The 12,901-nt window shown below is 27.7% G+C and overlaps 1 protein-coding gene across 4 annotated transcripts in view; it reads right to left on the reverse strand.

The window, feature by feature from the left end:
- Positions 1-12,901, reverse strand: part of LOC107447369 (terminal uridylyltransferase 4) — a 94,965-nt gene that overhangs the window by 14,475 nt on the left and 67,589 nt on the right. For 3 of the 4 annotated variants that reach the window (XM_016062259.3, XM_016062261.3, XM_016062257.3), the window contains 7 exons: positions 9,719-9,769; positions 7,309-7,402; positions 4,146-4,232; positions 3,216-3,310; positions 2,973-3,134; positions 1,617-1,706; positions 529-654 (listed from right to left, as the gene is read on the reverse strand). In XM_016062259.3, coding sequence (XP_015917745.1) covers positions 529-654; positions 1,617-1,706; positions 2,973-3,134; positions 3,216-3,310; positions 4,146-4,232; positions 7,309-7,402; positions 9,719-9,769 — 705 coding nt within the window. The remainder of the gene's footprint in view (positions 1-528; positions 655-1,616; positions 1,707-2,972; positions 3,135-3,215; positions 3,311-4,145; positions 4,233-7,308; positions 7,403-9,718; positions 9,770-12,901) is intronic. The other variant, XM_043040574.2, reaches the window with a different exon arrangement.

The following is a 12,901-nucleotide window of genomic DNA, read 5'->3' on the forward strand; positions in this document are numbered from 1 at the left end:
ATAAGTCTGACAAATAAACTCAACAGGTTGCAAAGCCAGATTTTTTAATTATATATATATACACACACATATATATATTTATATAATCTCAATATATATGTTACTGTGAATGACTGAAAGTGGTTGTTGTTGACTTCCAGCTGTGAATGCTAAAAATAACATAATCATTTAGGTAAATGTCTGAAATATATACTAGATCTAGTTAAGTGCCACTACCCGTATACATTTGCTCCGTATGCACTACATCAATGTTTTTTTAAGGTCAAGTGCCACTACCTAGAGACATTTAAACAGTACTCCGAACACTGATGTTTCTCTTAATCTATCCTGAGCAGACATTGAAATATCGAATAAATATAATAATATCAACAAATAAATTAATATCAAATCGGATATAACAAATATTTCGGACATTCACCAAAGCGCCTATGTGATTAATGACATTCACTAGTAAAAGTCGACATTCTCTTGATATTAGTCATTTACGGTAACATATATCTAGATATATATAACACAAATAAACATTACCTCTTTATGAAGAATTGGAAAAACAGGCAAAACTGGAGGATTTATTTGCTGAAGATAATGAATAGTCATGATTATATAAGAGTAGGATGACAATGTTTTTGTCACACAATCTGCAATTCCAGATTTCTACAGAAAAAAATATATATTTACAATTACAAACACATCTATAACATATTTTTTACTTCTTTAAATGTAAAGTAAATAATTATTAAATATAAATAAAAAGTAAAAAAAAAAAGTAAAAATAAAACATAAAGTGTCCTTTTTTTGTAGGTGCTGTTTTTCAATAGCCGTTGAAGCTATGTTTCAATTACTGTGGGGGAAATTTTAAACAGTACTTTCTATTGCTACATCAATGGTCTCTTTATATGTTTTAAAGGTCCTTCAAAATAACTCCTTTATTCTGCATAAGTAGCATTTTCAGAGTTGTTAAATAGGCAGAAAATAGAATTTCCCACACAATGGAAATGGTATCAACAAATGACCTATCAAAAGAACGAATCTTTTGTAGACCAAAAACAATTCCCATCCATTTCCTTTTTTGACTGCATACTATTGAAATCAATATTTGGTGTTATTGATGTCAAAAGCGATGTAAAGATGCTTTTTTTTTTCCTTGTCTCTTGCAGAAACTCCGACTCTAGTTCACTATCTGCAGGCAAAAGTAGTCTACTTTATAACAGTATTTTAAATAAACATATTTGTTCAAAATAAAAGGAAAAGGGACAAATGTGTTCATTTCATCCTTAGTCTTTTTTATTGTTGTTTTAACATGAAATATATGTATTTATTTGCAACAACAAGCTTACTAAAATGATAATTCCACCTGATATTGTGAACAGATGTTAAGATGGAACTTAACAGAATTTCAAAAAATTAGATTTAGGGGCATAAAAATTAGCAACATAACTGGAAATAAATCTTAACTGTATAAGTAATAAGTAAAAATATTTGTTTTTATAACTCTGAAATTGATTTTAAAATCTTAACTATTCATATGATTTACATAAATAAAGAAACATGTGTATATAATAAAATAATACCGTAAAATAAAATAAAAACATATGAACTGAAAGAGAGCAAACAACCTTAGCAAGAAGCTTTAACGCACAGCCAAGTATTTTGCAACGTTTATCAAATTCTGCATAAGTATTTAGAAGTCTGGAATTGTGTACAGCCTGTGATACAAGAAAATGAATAAATAAATTAATTATGCTATAAAAGTATTTTATAAGAAGAAACAATAAAATTGAAATCTAAGAGTAAATCAATTCAATATGGACAAAACATTTTATTAAACATTCTCTACCTATTTTTATATTCTAAAATATATAAAAGTATTTTAATTGTTTTACAATATTGTTCTCTTGTAATTTTTGCACGTTTATCTTTTAAATTGCTCTTTTAAATTATTCTTTTAATTGACACTTTTAATATATTGCTGTTTTAATGTTTAGCACCTTACATGATTTTAGCTGTTCTACGCCCGCCATGTTCATGGGCTGTTGCCATGTCTGATGTGTATTTTATGTAATTTATGTTTCTACTGTTCTCTGGATATTTTTTTTTGTTGATTTTAATAAACATTTACCCGTATGCCCTAAATAAGGGCGGGTCGGGGTAAATTCTTCCATATTCTAAAATATATATCACATAAAATATACATCAGGCATAAGAGCACTAATGCCATACTATAATTGTATAAATTGAAGAACAATTAAAACATATATTATGTTAAGAAAGGGAAAAGATCTGACTAATTAATAGACATTTGTTGCTTTTTTTAAAATTTTTATATATGTATTAAGCTTAGCATAATGATATTTAGCATATATCATAATTTCCAAACTGCAAAAAAAAAAAAAAAAAATATAAANCAGTAAAAAAATAAAAAAAAATAATAATAATAAATATAAGTAAGAAAAGAATGATGGCATGGTAACCAAAATTTTTATTGTATGAGGATAGTATAAAAATTTCGATATTATTTTGTACCAATTACCAGACATTAATAGTTACTTTTTTTAAAATGGTTAGAAAATATTAAGCTTAGAATAATATTTAGCACATATTATGGAACAATAAATCCAAAATTGTGCTGGGAAAATGATGACAAAGTACAAAAAATAAATTTTCCTGCAATATGAGTATAGTATAAAAATTTAGACATTATTACTTTAAAAAATTGCAAAGCAATGAGCTTATTTTTATTTACAGATAATTTTTAGAAAAATAATTTAAACTATATATGTTTCATACTAAATATAATTTTTGTATTGTAAGCTTTGAATTACATTGAAACTGGCTAATTCTCTAGCAAATGATGTATTGGCAACATTTTAATAGCATCAAAACATCGATTACATAAGGATTTTTAAAAAAAATTAATAATTATACTCACTATATATATTTATGAGACACAATAAGTCAATTAGAATTCTTACCAGAGCATTTGATAAGCTAATCTCACATTTCCAGCCTAAACTTGCAATGGAAGAAAATTTTATGAGAGGAATTTTAGCAAAATAAATCCCAATCACATTTTCATATGTATTGTCTCTTCTCAAAAAATTAGCCACACCTCTCAATATTTGTGCAGGCTTTATCTAGAAAAGAATAAAAGATTTATATGAAAACTTAAAAATTTTTGAAATTTCAAAATCTGAAACAAACTAAAAGTAACTTACACGCATTTCTTCTCTAAATGACATACATATGTCCAAGTCACTGCTTGTGAAGCCAAAACCATTCACCGAAGAACCATAAAGTGACAAATTTGCTACTGTAAAATACAAATATTTTTTACAAAATTACAATCATTATTCAGAATTATGGTGTTAAAAGTAAAAATTCAATGCTTAAGAACACATGAAACTATATTGCAAAATGGAAATATCTTTCTTTTTTTAAATTAGAGTTAAAATTCCAATTTTACATTTAATACTTTACCCTCAAAGTATATTTATTCATTAATTTAATGCTACTCACGTTATTTAGAGCTAAGGAATAATAATAATAAAAAATTGCCATATTTTTCTACAAAAATGTTAAAAATGCAATTTTAAAAAGCAATGATTAGGAACACTTAATCACTAACTTTGATTAAATAAATAACGTTATGTTTATGAATATGTGTTTAGATTGTACATAATAATTTAAGTCGTTAAAAAGAAAGTTTGCGTAAACGGCAGAAAGAAAACACAAATTAGAAAGTAATGTAGAAAATAAAGTTTCCAAAATTTTGATATGTACAGTCACAATTTAATATTTAAAGAACAAAAAAAAATTATCAAATTCACACAAATCATCAACAAGGAAAGTGGGACTAACATCAAAACCAGTTTCATGGCTAGAGGTAACTTACTCATAACATTACAGTACATACATACATTAGATACATTAGGTAAAAGCCTACAATAAGAACTATTAGACTACTTTATTACTATACCATTAAAACAGTTTAATAAAATATTAATTTACAACCTCCAATAAAATTACTTTTTTTACACTATTTCAAGCTAAGTTTCCAAAAATAAACATTTAGAACGGTGATTATGGAACAGTTTATATTATAACAGATATTCAGAATACTTCTAAATAACATTAAAAATACTTACATTTAAATTTCTTTTGGATAAATTTCTCAAGAACACTAACAAAAGCTTTTCTACCTTTAATGTTTCCTTCGGATAATACATTTTTTCCTATTTATGGGGAAAATACATTAGTAGCAATAAAATAATTGTAAATAAACTCAAAAATATAAATCAATTAAATTATAATTCAGTAAACACAAACTCAAAAAGTGAGAGAGATTTAATTTCCTTCAAGATGGCAGCACCAAGGAACTGACATCAGTAAGTGAATTTAAGTAGCATTCACAAGCAAACGGATAGTTTTTGTGAGTAAAGTTTCTCTAAATTAAAATCAGTGCAACAGAAATCTTAAATTAAATGTCAAATACAGATATCTGCTAGCAAGAGAATAAAGACTTATAATATATTCAAAGAAATAGGATTATTTTCGTAATCAGGAAACAAGTGGTTGGCCAGAGCTATCTGTGATATCAAAATCACTCTGAAATTTTTGAGACACAGGCAGATGAGAAATGGTAGAAATATTTGATTTGATTTGAAAATATTAATTATTTCAAACTAAATGATGATTTTTTAATTGACTTATTGCAAGTAATTTAGCATAAAATAAATTTTAGACAGGAGGATAAATGGAGTCAAAGAGATTTATAATTGAAAAGTTAATTTAAATCAAGAAGAATGTGCTCAATATATATTTGGACAGCTGCGACGACTCAGGGCATCCTTCCAATGTGGCTAACCTGGTTCGAAACCCAGTGATGGCAGGTCGATATGAATCTGCATCCGGCTTGCATCAATCACAGTCCCTTTGCTGCCAGGCTAACAGTGGGAGGTATTCGTGGTTTTCCTCTCCAAGTAATGCAAATGTGGGTTAGTTCCATCAAAAAGTCCTCCATGAAGGCAAATTTCTCCCAATACTTGATACAGGAGTTCCCTTGACTTCTGGATTGAGTTCAAAATTACAAGGATACAGAGTTGAACATTAGTAGTCGTAAATAAAAAAAAAATTAAAAAATTAGGTTGACTGTTCACCGACGGTTATAAAATAAAAATATATATACATTTGGAAATGAAGATCTAATATTGTCCTGCATACATAAGGTTAATAGAATTTCACAGGGTTCACAATCCTTTTCATATCAGAATGAAAAACACACAGGAAGACCATCGTCAGCTGTAATTCCAGATAATGTGTCTGCCACGTAGAAAATATTAATCAATGATAATTGCAGTACCTACCTATTGATTCACTAGGAACTTAACAATAGATAGCCCATCATACCTAACATTATCAAATAAAGAGTTGCATACTTAAAAAAAAAACAATTTGTTATTGATTTACCCATAATTTAACTGAGCACGAGGAGCTTAAAGAAATCCTTTAATCAATCATCTAAAAATGGTAGCCACTACATTATTTTTATAATTGTAAATGTTGATGAAATGTACACATCATTTTGTGACATTCAAATATGTTAAAATATAAAATGGGAGTTTTTAAAGACGACCCTGTGCTTCCACACACACAATGGTGAAAAGATAATATGCTATGAAAAGTGTTTTCTGTTTTCTTCAGAAGTGCAGGATGGGTTAAAGTCATCCAGCTGATATGACAGCTAACTGGTACATAATTATATGTCCTCCAGACAGTCTGCAAGAACCGAATGTTAGACAACACTTGCTTCACTATGACAATGAATTTTCTCCTTCAACAAGATTGATAAACGAGTTCCTTGAACACAAAAACACATCAAAGTAATAGTATGTCCACTTAATTCATACATAAAGTTATTAATAAAGAGTATAAATAAAAAAATAGTTTGCCATTAATTTACTGAGCAAGAGCAGCATGTGTGAACCAGTAAAGAAATCCTTTAATAATGTACCTAAAAATGGTAGCCCCCACTCTATTTTTAAAATTGTAAATGGTGAGGAAACATACACACCATCTTTTGATGTACAAGCATGCCTAAATGCCATTATCTTCAGAAATACAGGATGGGTTAAAACTGTCAAGATGGTAGAACAGCTAACTGGTACACTAGTAAATGCCCTTCAGATAGTCTGCAAGGTTTGAATGTTAGAGGACACTTGCTTCCCTATGACAATACATTTTCTCACTCAACATGATTGAGAAATGAGTTCCTTAAACACACCAAAGCAATAGAATATCCACCTTATCTAGCTAAGTAAGACTACTAGCTATTTTTAATTCACCAAAAAATGATGAGGCGCCTTTTCTATTTCAAAAAGGAGACAACCGATGAGGCTACAAATGCATTTTTCTCATTGATTCCAAGAAGGCTGGAGGCAAAAAAAAATGATGAGGCGTCTTTTCTATTTCAAAGAGGAGACAACAGATGAGGCTACAAATGCATTTTTCTCATTGATTCCAAGAAGGCTGTAGGCAAAAAAATGATGAGGCGTTTTTTCTGTTTCAAAGAGGAGACAACAGATGAGGCTACAAATGCATTTTTCTCATTGATTCCAAGAAGGTTGGAGGCCATTAAACTTTGAAAATTTACCGGAAAAAAAACATTGATGCTGGAGGATACTTTGAACACTCCCAAAGTTAGGGAAATGTAACTTCAAAAACCTAGGCAATAACATTTCCGAGTGACTCTAGTATCATTGATAGTGCCATGTTAAGTAGAGTATGACAGTAACTGAATATATAGTGTATTTCATTTCACTATTAAACAGTTTTGTTTTTATATTGAGTAAAATTCAAAGTTTCAACAAAGAAATTAAAAAATAAATTAAAAGTAAATATTAAAAAAATTTATTTTAATTCAGCATCTAAGTACTTTTAAAAAATCTTAATTTAAATTTTTAGGTCGTACTTTCCCCAAGAAATGAGAATAATTTAGAGAAATAGAATCATATTCAGTAGTTTAAATATAACACTAAGATAAATCTAAGAACATCAAAAATATCTGTAAATAAACTTTAAATAATAAAAAAATTGATTATTTATTATATATAAATATAATGGCTAATGATGATTAAATACAAAATTTAAATAGATTAAAAAAACTAAACTAATATGCATTACAATGATAAGGTTTTTTTATTTTCCTTTCAGCATCACTGTTTTTCAGTTTTATGATTGAGAACATATCAGAAATAAATGGATATTTATGACCAAAAATCATAGTCACCTTTAATAATGTATTTTACTTACCAACCACATCGTCCAGAACGCTTCTGACATATTTTAAAGAGTTTTGATCTATTTCTGGTATTTTGTCAATCACTGGAATTAATTTATAGCAAGCCTAAAAATATATGCAATTTTTACAAATTACACTAATGTAATCACTAATGAAAATGAAACAAAAAAATTCTTAATACAAATACATAGTTTTATTGCACTTCAAACAATTGCTATAATATGATTTTATTGCAATTAGATTATTGACATGATTAGTATTGAAAACTGATAAAAACAGTAAAAAACTGATTAAAAACGTAAAACAGCTAAGAGGATATTTTCAAATCATCATATGTGTGAAATAGTATATTTGAAATTATTATACAAATATATGAATACATCCTAATATAAAGATATATAATATATTTGTTTACTTATTTGTTTAGAGCAGCGATTCCCAAATGCTGCTTGTGGAACTCTAAAGTTGTGCGGAAAGGACACAAGGGTTCCGAGTGTTTTAAATTAGTAATATTTTATGAAGCCTGTTATTATACTTATATCTAAACAATAAGCTATAATTTACTTGATATTTTGGTTATTTTTATAAAATTATTTAAGTAAAATGCCTGCAAAAAAAAGAAGCAGCAAAATTTATAAAAAATTTCTTTAATATTTCTCATCAACTTTTCAATTTGAAATAAAATAACCAAATTCAAAAATAACCAATTATGTTTCGCTGCTACCTATTCTCAATGTTTATAAGAGTTATTTTTCTAAAACTATAATTCAGCTCATTTTATTCGTTTTCATCAAATATATGCACCAAAAATAAATTCAGAACTATACTAGATACTGCTACAGTCCTGCCAATTTAATTGTTGACATAAAATCTATTATTGTAAGAATTCTATTGATAAAACAGATATCGAAAAAATTTCATTATACCCATTGAATACTATCATAATAATATATATATCATAATAATATATGTATCATAATAATATCATTTATAAAAAATATACAATCAGTGATTCAATTCAACATTTTTTTCCAACAATGTCCACAGCTTTTGATAAATTTTATTTACATATTTGGGGTTCTGTCAAAAGATGCTCAATCATTTAGGTTTATGTAGCTGTAAAAGATTGGTAACCACTGGTTTAGAGGAACCATAAGAAATCACCACACTAATAATAATGCCAATGATGCGTAATAAATATTGGTATTTACTATAAGGACTACAGAAATAAGCTTTTGCGACTCGTCAAAAGGTTTACATGCTGGAGAAAATTGCTTGAAAGCAGTAACTTTTGACAATCATGAACAATAGTATCATGCCAAATGATACTAAATACAGTTAATCTTTATGTTGACAAGACAATTTTTAAAAATGTATTTTGCTTAATGAAAAAATGCAAAGTTTCTGGGATGGTCAGAAAAAAAGTAATAAAAAGTTAAAAAATTGGTTTAAGTTACATAAAAAAAATTATGCATCATTAAATCAATTGCCAAATTGAAGCAACAAGTATTTTTTGAGGCCGAGTGGAAATTTCGTAAGTACCTAAAAATATAATATTCTCACAATTAAAAACTATTCCAGCCTAATAAAAAACACTTTTTGTTTTAAATTATTTCAGCGCAGAAATTTCAATGCAGCAATCTTAAAAACACATATTTTCAACTTCTCTCTATAATTAATAATATTTACCTTAAAAAAATATAATTAATAATACCTATAATTAATAATATATATATAATCTTTCTATAATTAATAATATCTATATATAAAAAATATAAAGCAACAATCCCTGATCTAAACTGCCCAAGAAACCTCTCCTCTACAATAGCTAGGCTACGTACTAGACATTTCAAGGGTATGAAGATCTCACGCAACAGTATAAAATCCTATCCCATCTGCAAGTACTGTCCTCATTTGTAACTAACTCCAGACCATGCTTTTGACAGCCAGGCCATTATCGGCTCCCTCTTTCAACTTGGAGCACCCCCCATTGAAATTCTCCATGGCCATCGCGCTCCAGAACTTGTAAATCTTGTTATCAAGACTTTTGGAGGACTCTAATCTTTGCACTAGCACTGCATGCATAGACATGACAACAACATAAAAAATATACAATCAGTGATTCAATTCAACATTTTTTAGTCTTAAGAGTGAGCTTAGTATAAGTGCTGATAAAATAAACGTTTATCTAAATAAATCCATGCTAATAATCTTAAAATATAATTAAATTTTAATTTAATAAGTAAAAAAATTAACAATTAAGTTTCCATTTAAATTTTAAATACACCTTTAATTTAAAAAAGCAATGTAATATTAACACCATAAGGACACCCTAGATTATCATGTTTAGCATATGATGGTAGGTAATCCTAATTCTACATCATATATCTAATATTATAAAAACAGCAATATATTACTAACACCACAAGGACCTCCAAGCTCAATGCAATCTGCACATGATGGTAGGTTATCCTAAAATAGAAAAATAAGAATTAGTAATGAAATAACTACACACAGAAAAACTTCTAAATCTTCTAACAGTTCTGCAAGAAGAAAGTCCCATTTTGCATTAAATAGCAAACAATGTTTTTGATTATTATATATATATATATAAAAAAACAGAGTTTGGATAGAAGGAATATCAAAAAACGTCCATTAACACAAGCCTTAACAGGTGAAATAAAAAACTTTCTTGTTAACATAAGACATCTTGGATTTAGGTTAAATTTTTTTTATTTTTGTTTGATTTAAATTTTTATTTTTGACTAATGTTATGTGATAGAATATTATTCTACCTTTAAAATAATGTAGTTTATAATAGCTTTGCTTTATCAGACTAGGAAAAATAGCACTTGTACACTCTTAAGACTTCCGCAGATTTTCTCAAAAAATGTTCAGCATAGATGTCATAAGTATTTTTACATAGGTTCCAAAAATCCACAATATTAAAACATTAAATACATGATAGAATTGAACAAAAAAGAAAAAAAAGTAAAAGATTTCTCAGAGTAGATTGAAAAATATAAATTGATATCATCTAATGTAATTTGTTTTTTTAAAAAAAGAAAGAAAAATCATGCAGAATTAAAAATTTAATAAAGAGCAAATAGAAAAGTGGTATGAGAGTCTTTTATTAGCATTGTCATTAATAGACATTTTCAATAACAAAATATAAAAATTATAAGGCAATAATTAAGAAATAACAGTATTTAAAAAAAAAATAATTGAAAGAGAACTGAAAATATAACCAGAGAGATGGCACATACATGAAAAAACTTCAACTATTTATTAACAACAATTTAAGAAGAATCTCATATATCAAAGGGTTCCATAAAATTTGTAAAGTAGAAATCATTGGTGCAACAAAAGAGAAAAAAATTGAACTGGAAATGGATTGGTCAAGTTCTATGTAAACCTAAGAAAGTTAAAGTAAAACAAAGTTTTTATTGGAACCCTCAGAGCAATATAAAAATAAAGAGGAAGAACTAAAAAATACTTGGCAAAGGGTGATTATAAATGAATTGAAAACAATAAGCAAGACATGGAAAGAGATAAAATATCTGGCCACAAATAAAATGAGATGGCGAGTTATGATAGATGCCTTTTACTTCTGAGTAAAAAGAAATAAGTTTTTACATAACCAAATACTGTTGTTCACAAATTGATGTCACATTTGTTACAATACGCTTATTTTTTAAACTTCATAATTAGAATTTACTTATAACCACACTTGTTTAACAATTAAAACTGTTTAGAACAGAAGTATAAGCGGCTATTTTGAATGTTTTAAATCTGGTTGATGTAGTAGAAGCTTTTTAATGATGAGTGTTTTTTTTATACATCAAATTAAGATAATAAGTTACATAAAGAAAAGTTTTTCTTTCATCAAAATAATTTGGTTTATTAAAGTTTATTTTATTTTTTTTAAAAAAGAACAAAATCAAGTTTTATAAATGTTCTGGAATTATTTAGCTTCCTAAATTTTTGTTCTTAAGAACGTTTTGTCTGTCACCTTATCTGCTAAAAAAGGCTTGGCAACCAACATGATATTATTTACAAGTTTTTTTTTTTTTTTTTTTAGATTTTAAATTACATGTTAGAAAAGTAATAATATTAAAGTTTCATAGGAAGCATCTTTGCAGAAAACACTTAAAATTAATAGGAATTATGATAACAGATTAGACAATTTTTATCATATCTAGCTAAAAAAAATATATATCAATACTTAATGAAAAAAAGAACTGAACAAAAAATAATTTAAATAGTAAAGATGTATGTGTCTATTTATTTTTAAAAATTACATATCCCCAAAAAACATTTTTTCTTCCTTTTCTAGTTTTTCAATGATACTTAATTTTGAAAAGGACCCTGGAACGAGATTTCTACTTAACTAAGTAGATTTTATAATTTTTACTTTCTGTTAAATATTCACTAAATAAAAAGTAAACTTAATAAAGTCTTTTTTTCAATTTGCATTTTATTTTCATAAAAAAAAACACACATGAGTCATTAAAAGACATTTAACTAACATTTTTGTCACCTCAAAATGTTAATATTTAGATTCCAGATTAAAAGAGTTCAAAACATTAGTTTCTCTCCATCAAATATAAGCTTATACACAAAAATTAGTATATTCCACATGCTGATCATGGACAAGTGTAAAGTCGAACATAAATTTAAAAAAATACTACCAGTACTGATCAATTGCATAATAGAAAAAATCAAAAGATGATAAGAAAAGAAATTAAATTTCAACTTTAAGTTTGTTCAAACCTATAATATATAGAAATTAAATTTTATCAGTTATTAATCATCTAAAATTATTACATAGAATTTAATAATAATTTTTAAAGCTAAATCAAAACCTGCTGGTATAATTTGGGAGGAAGGCAAGAATAAAAACAACAAATGTCTATGATTGCCTGGGGAAGTGGTGGGGAAGCATTTTTTATTATTTTTATCTAACAGCAGGCACTGAATTTTTGTTCTTCACATCGGAAGATGCTGGAAGTGCTGCTCATTTAACGTTACCCAGTGGGCACCTGTGAACCTAAGCCATGGAGGCGAGCAACATTACCCATGCCACACTGCCACAGATACCCATTCACAGGGTGGGCCACATTCACACATCAAACAACAGAGAACAACACACAGAGACAGAATCATCCCCGCCCTGAGCGGGATTCAAACCCGCAGCCACTGGCTTCACAGTCAGGCACACTGTCCCCGCAGCCACTGGCTTCACAGTCAGGCACGCTGTCTGCTCAGCCACCTGGCCGGTGTAAAAGCATTTATAAGAAACACTTAAAAGTTTTATCAAGCAATCAAATTAGTTCCAATGTTTTTATTCCTGTCTTCTATGAATAGTTCAGGGTTCCCACTCTATAATGAGATTGAAATTCAAGGACTTTCCAGGACTTTTCAAGGACCTCAACAAAATTTTCAAGGACCTTAATCTAAGACCAATTTTAAAAATTATTCTCTTCTATTTTACTAGAAGCAACAATGCTTGTTGTGGCAATAATTAATTTCAAATATAATACCTAAATGCTTTGCCTATATAGAGAGAAGAGAGTATATGTATTATGGACTAAAATTTATATT

This window comes from Parasteatoda tepidariorum, chromosome 8 (assembly GCF_043381705.1).
Source record: "Parasteatoda tepidariorum isolate YZ-2023 chromosome 8, CAS_Ptep_4.0, whole genome shotgun sequence".
Taxonomy (NCBI): domain Eukaryota; kingdom Metazoa; phylum Arthropoda; class Arachnida; order Araneae; family Theridiidae; genus Parasteatoda; species Parasteatoda tepidariorum.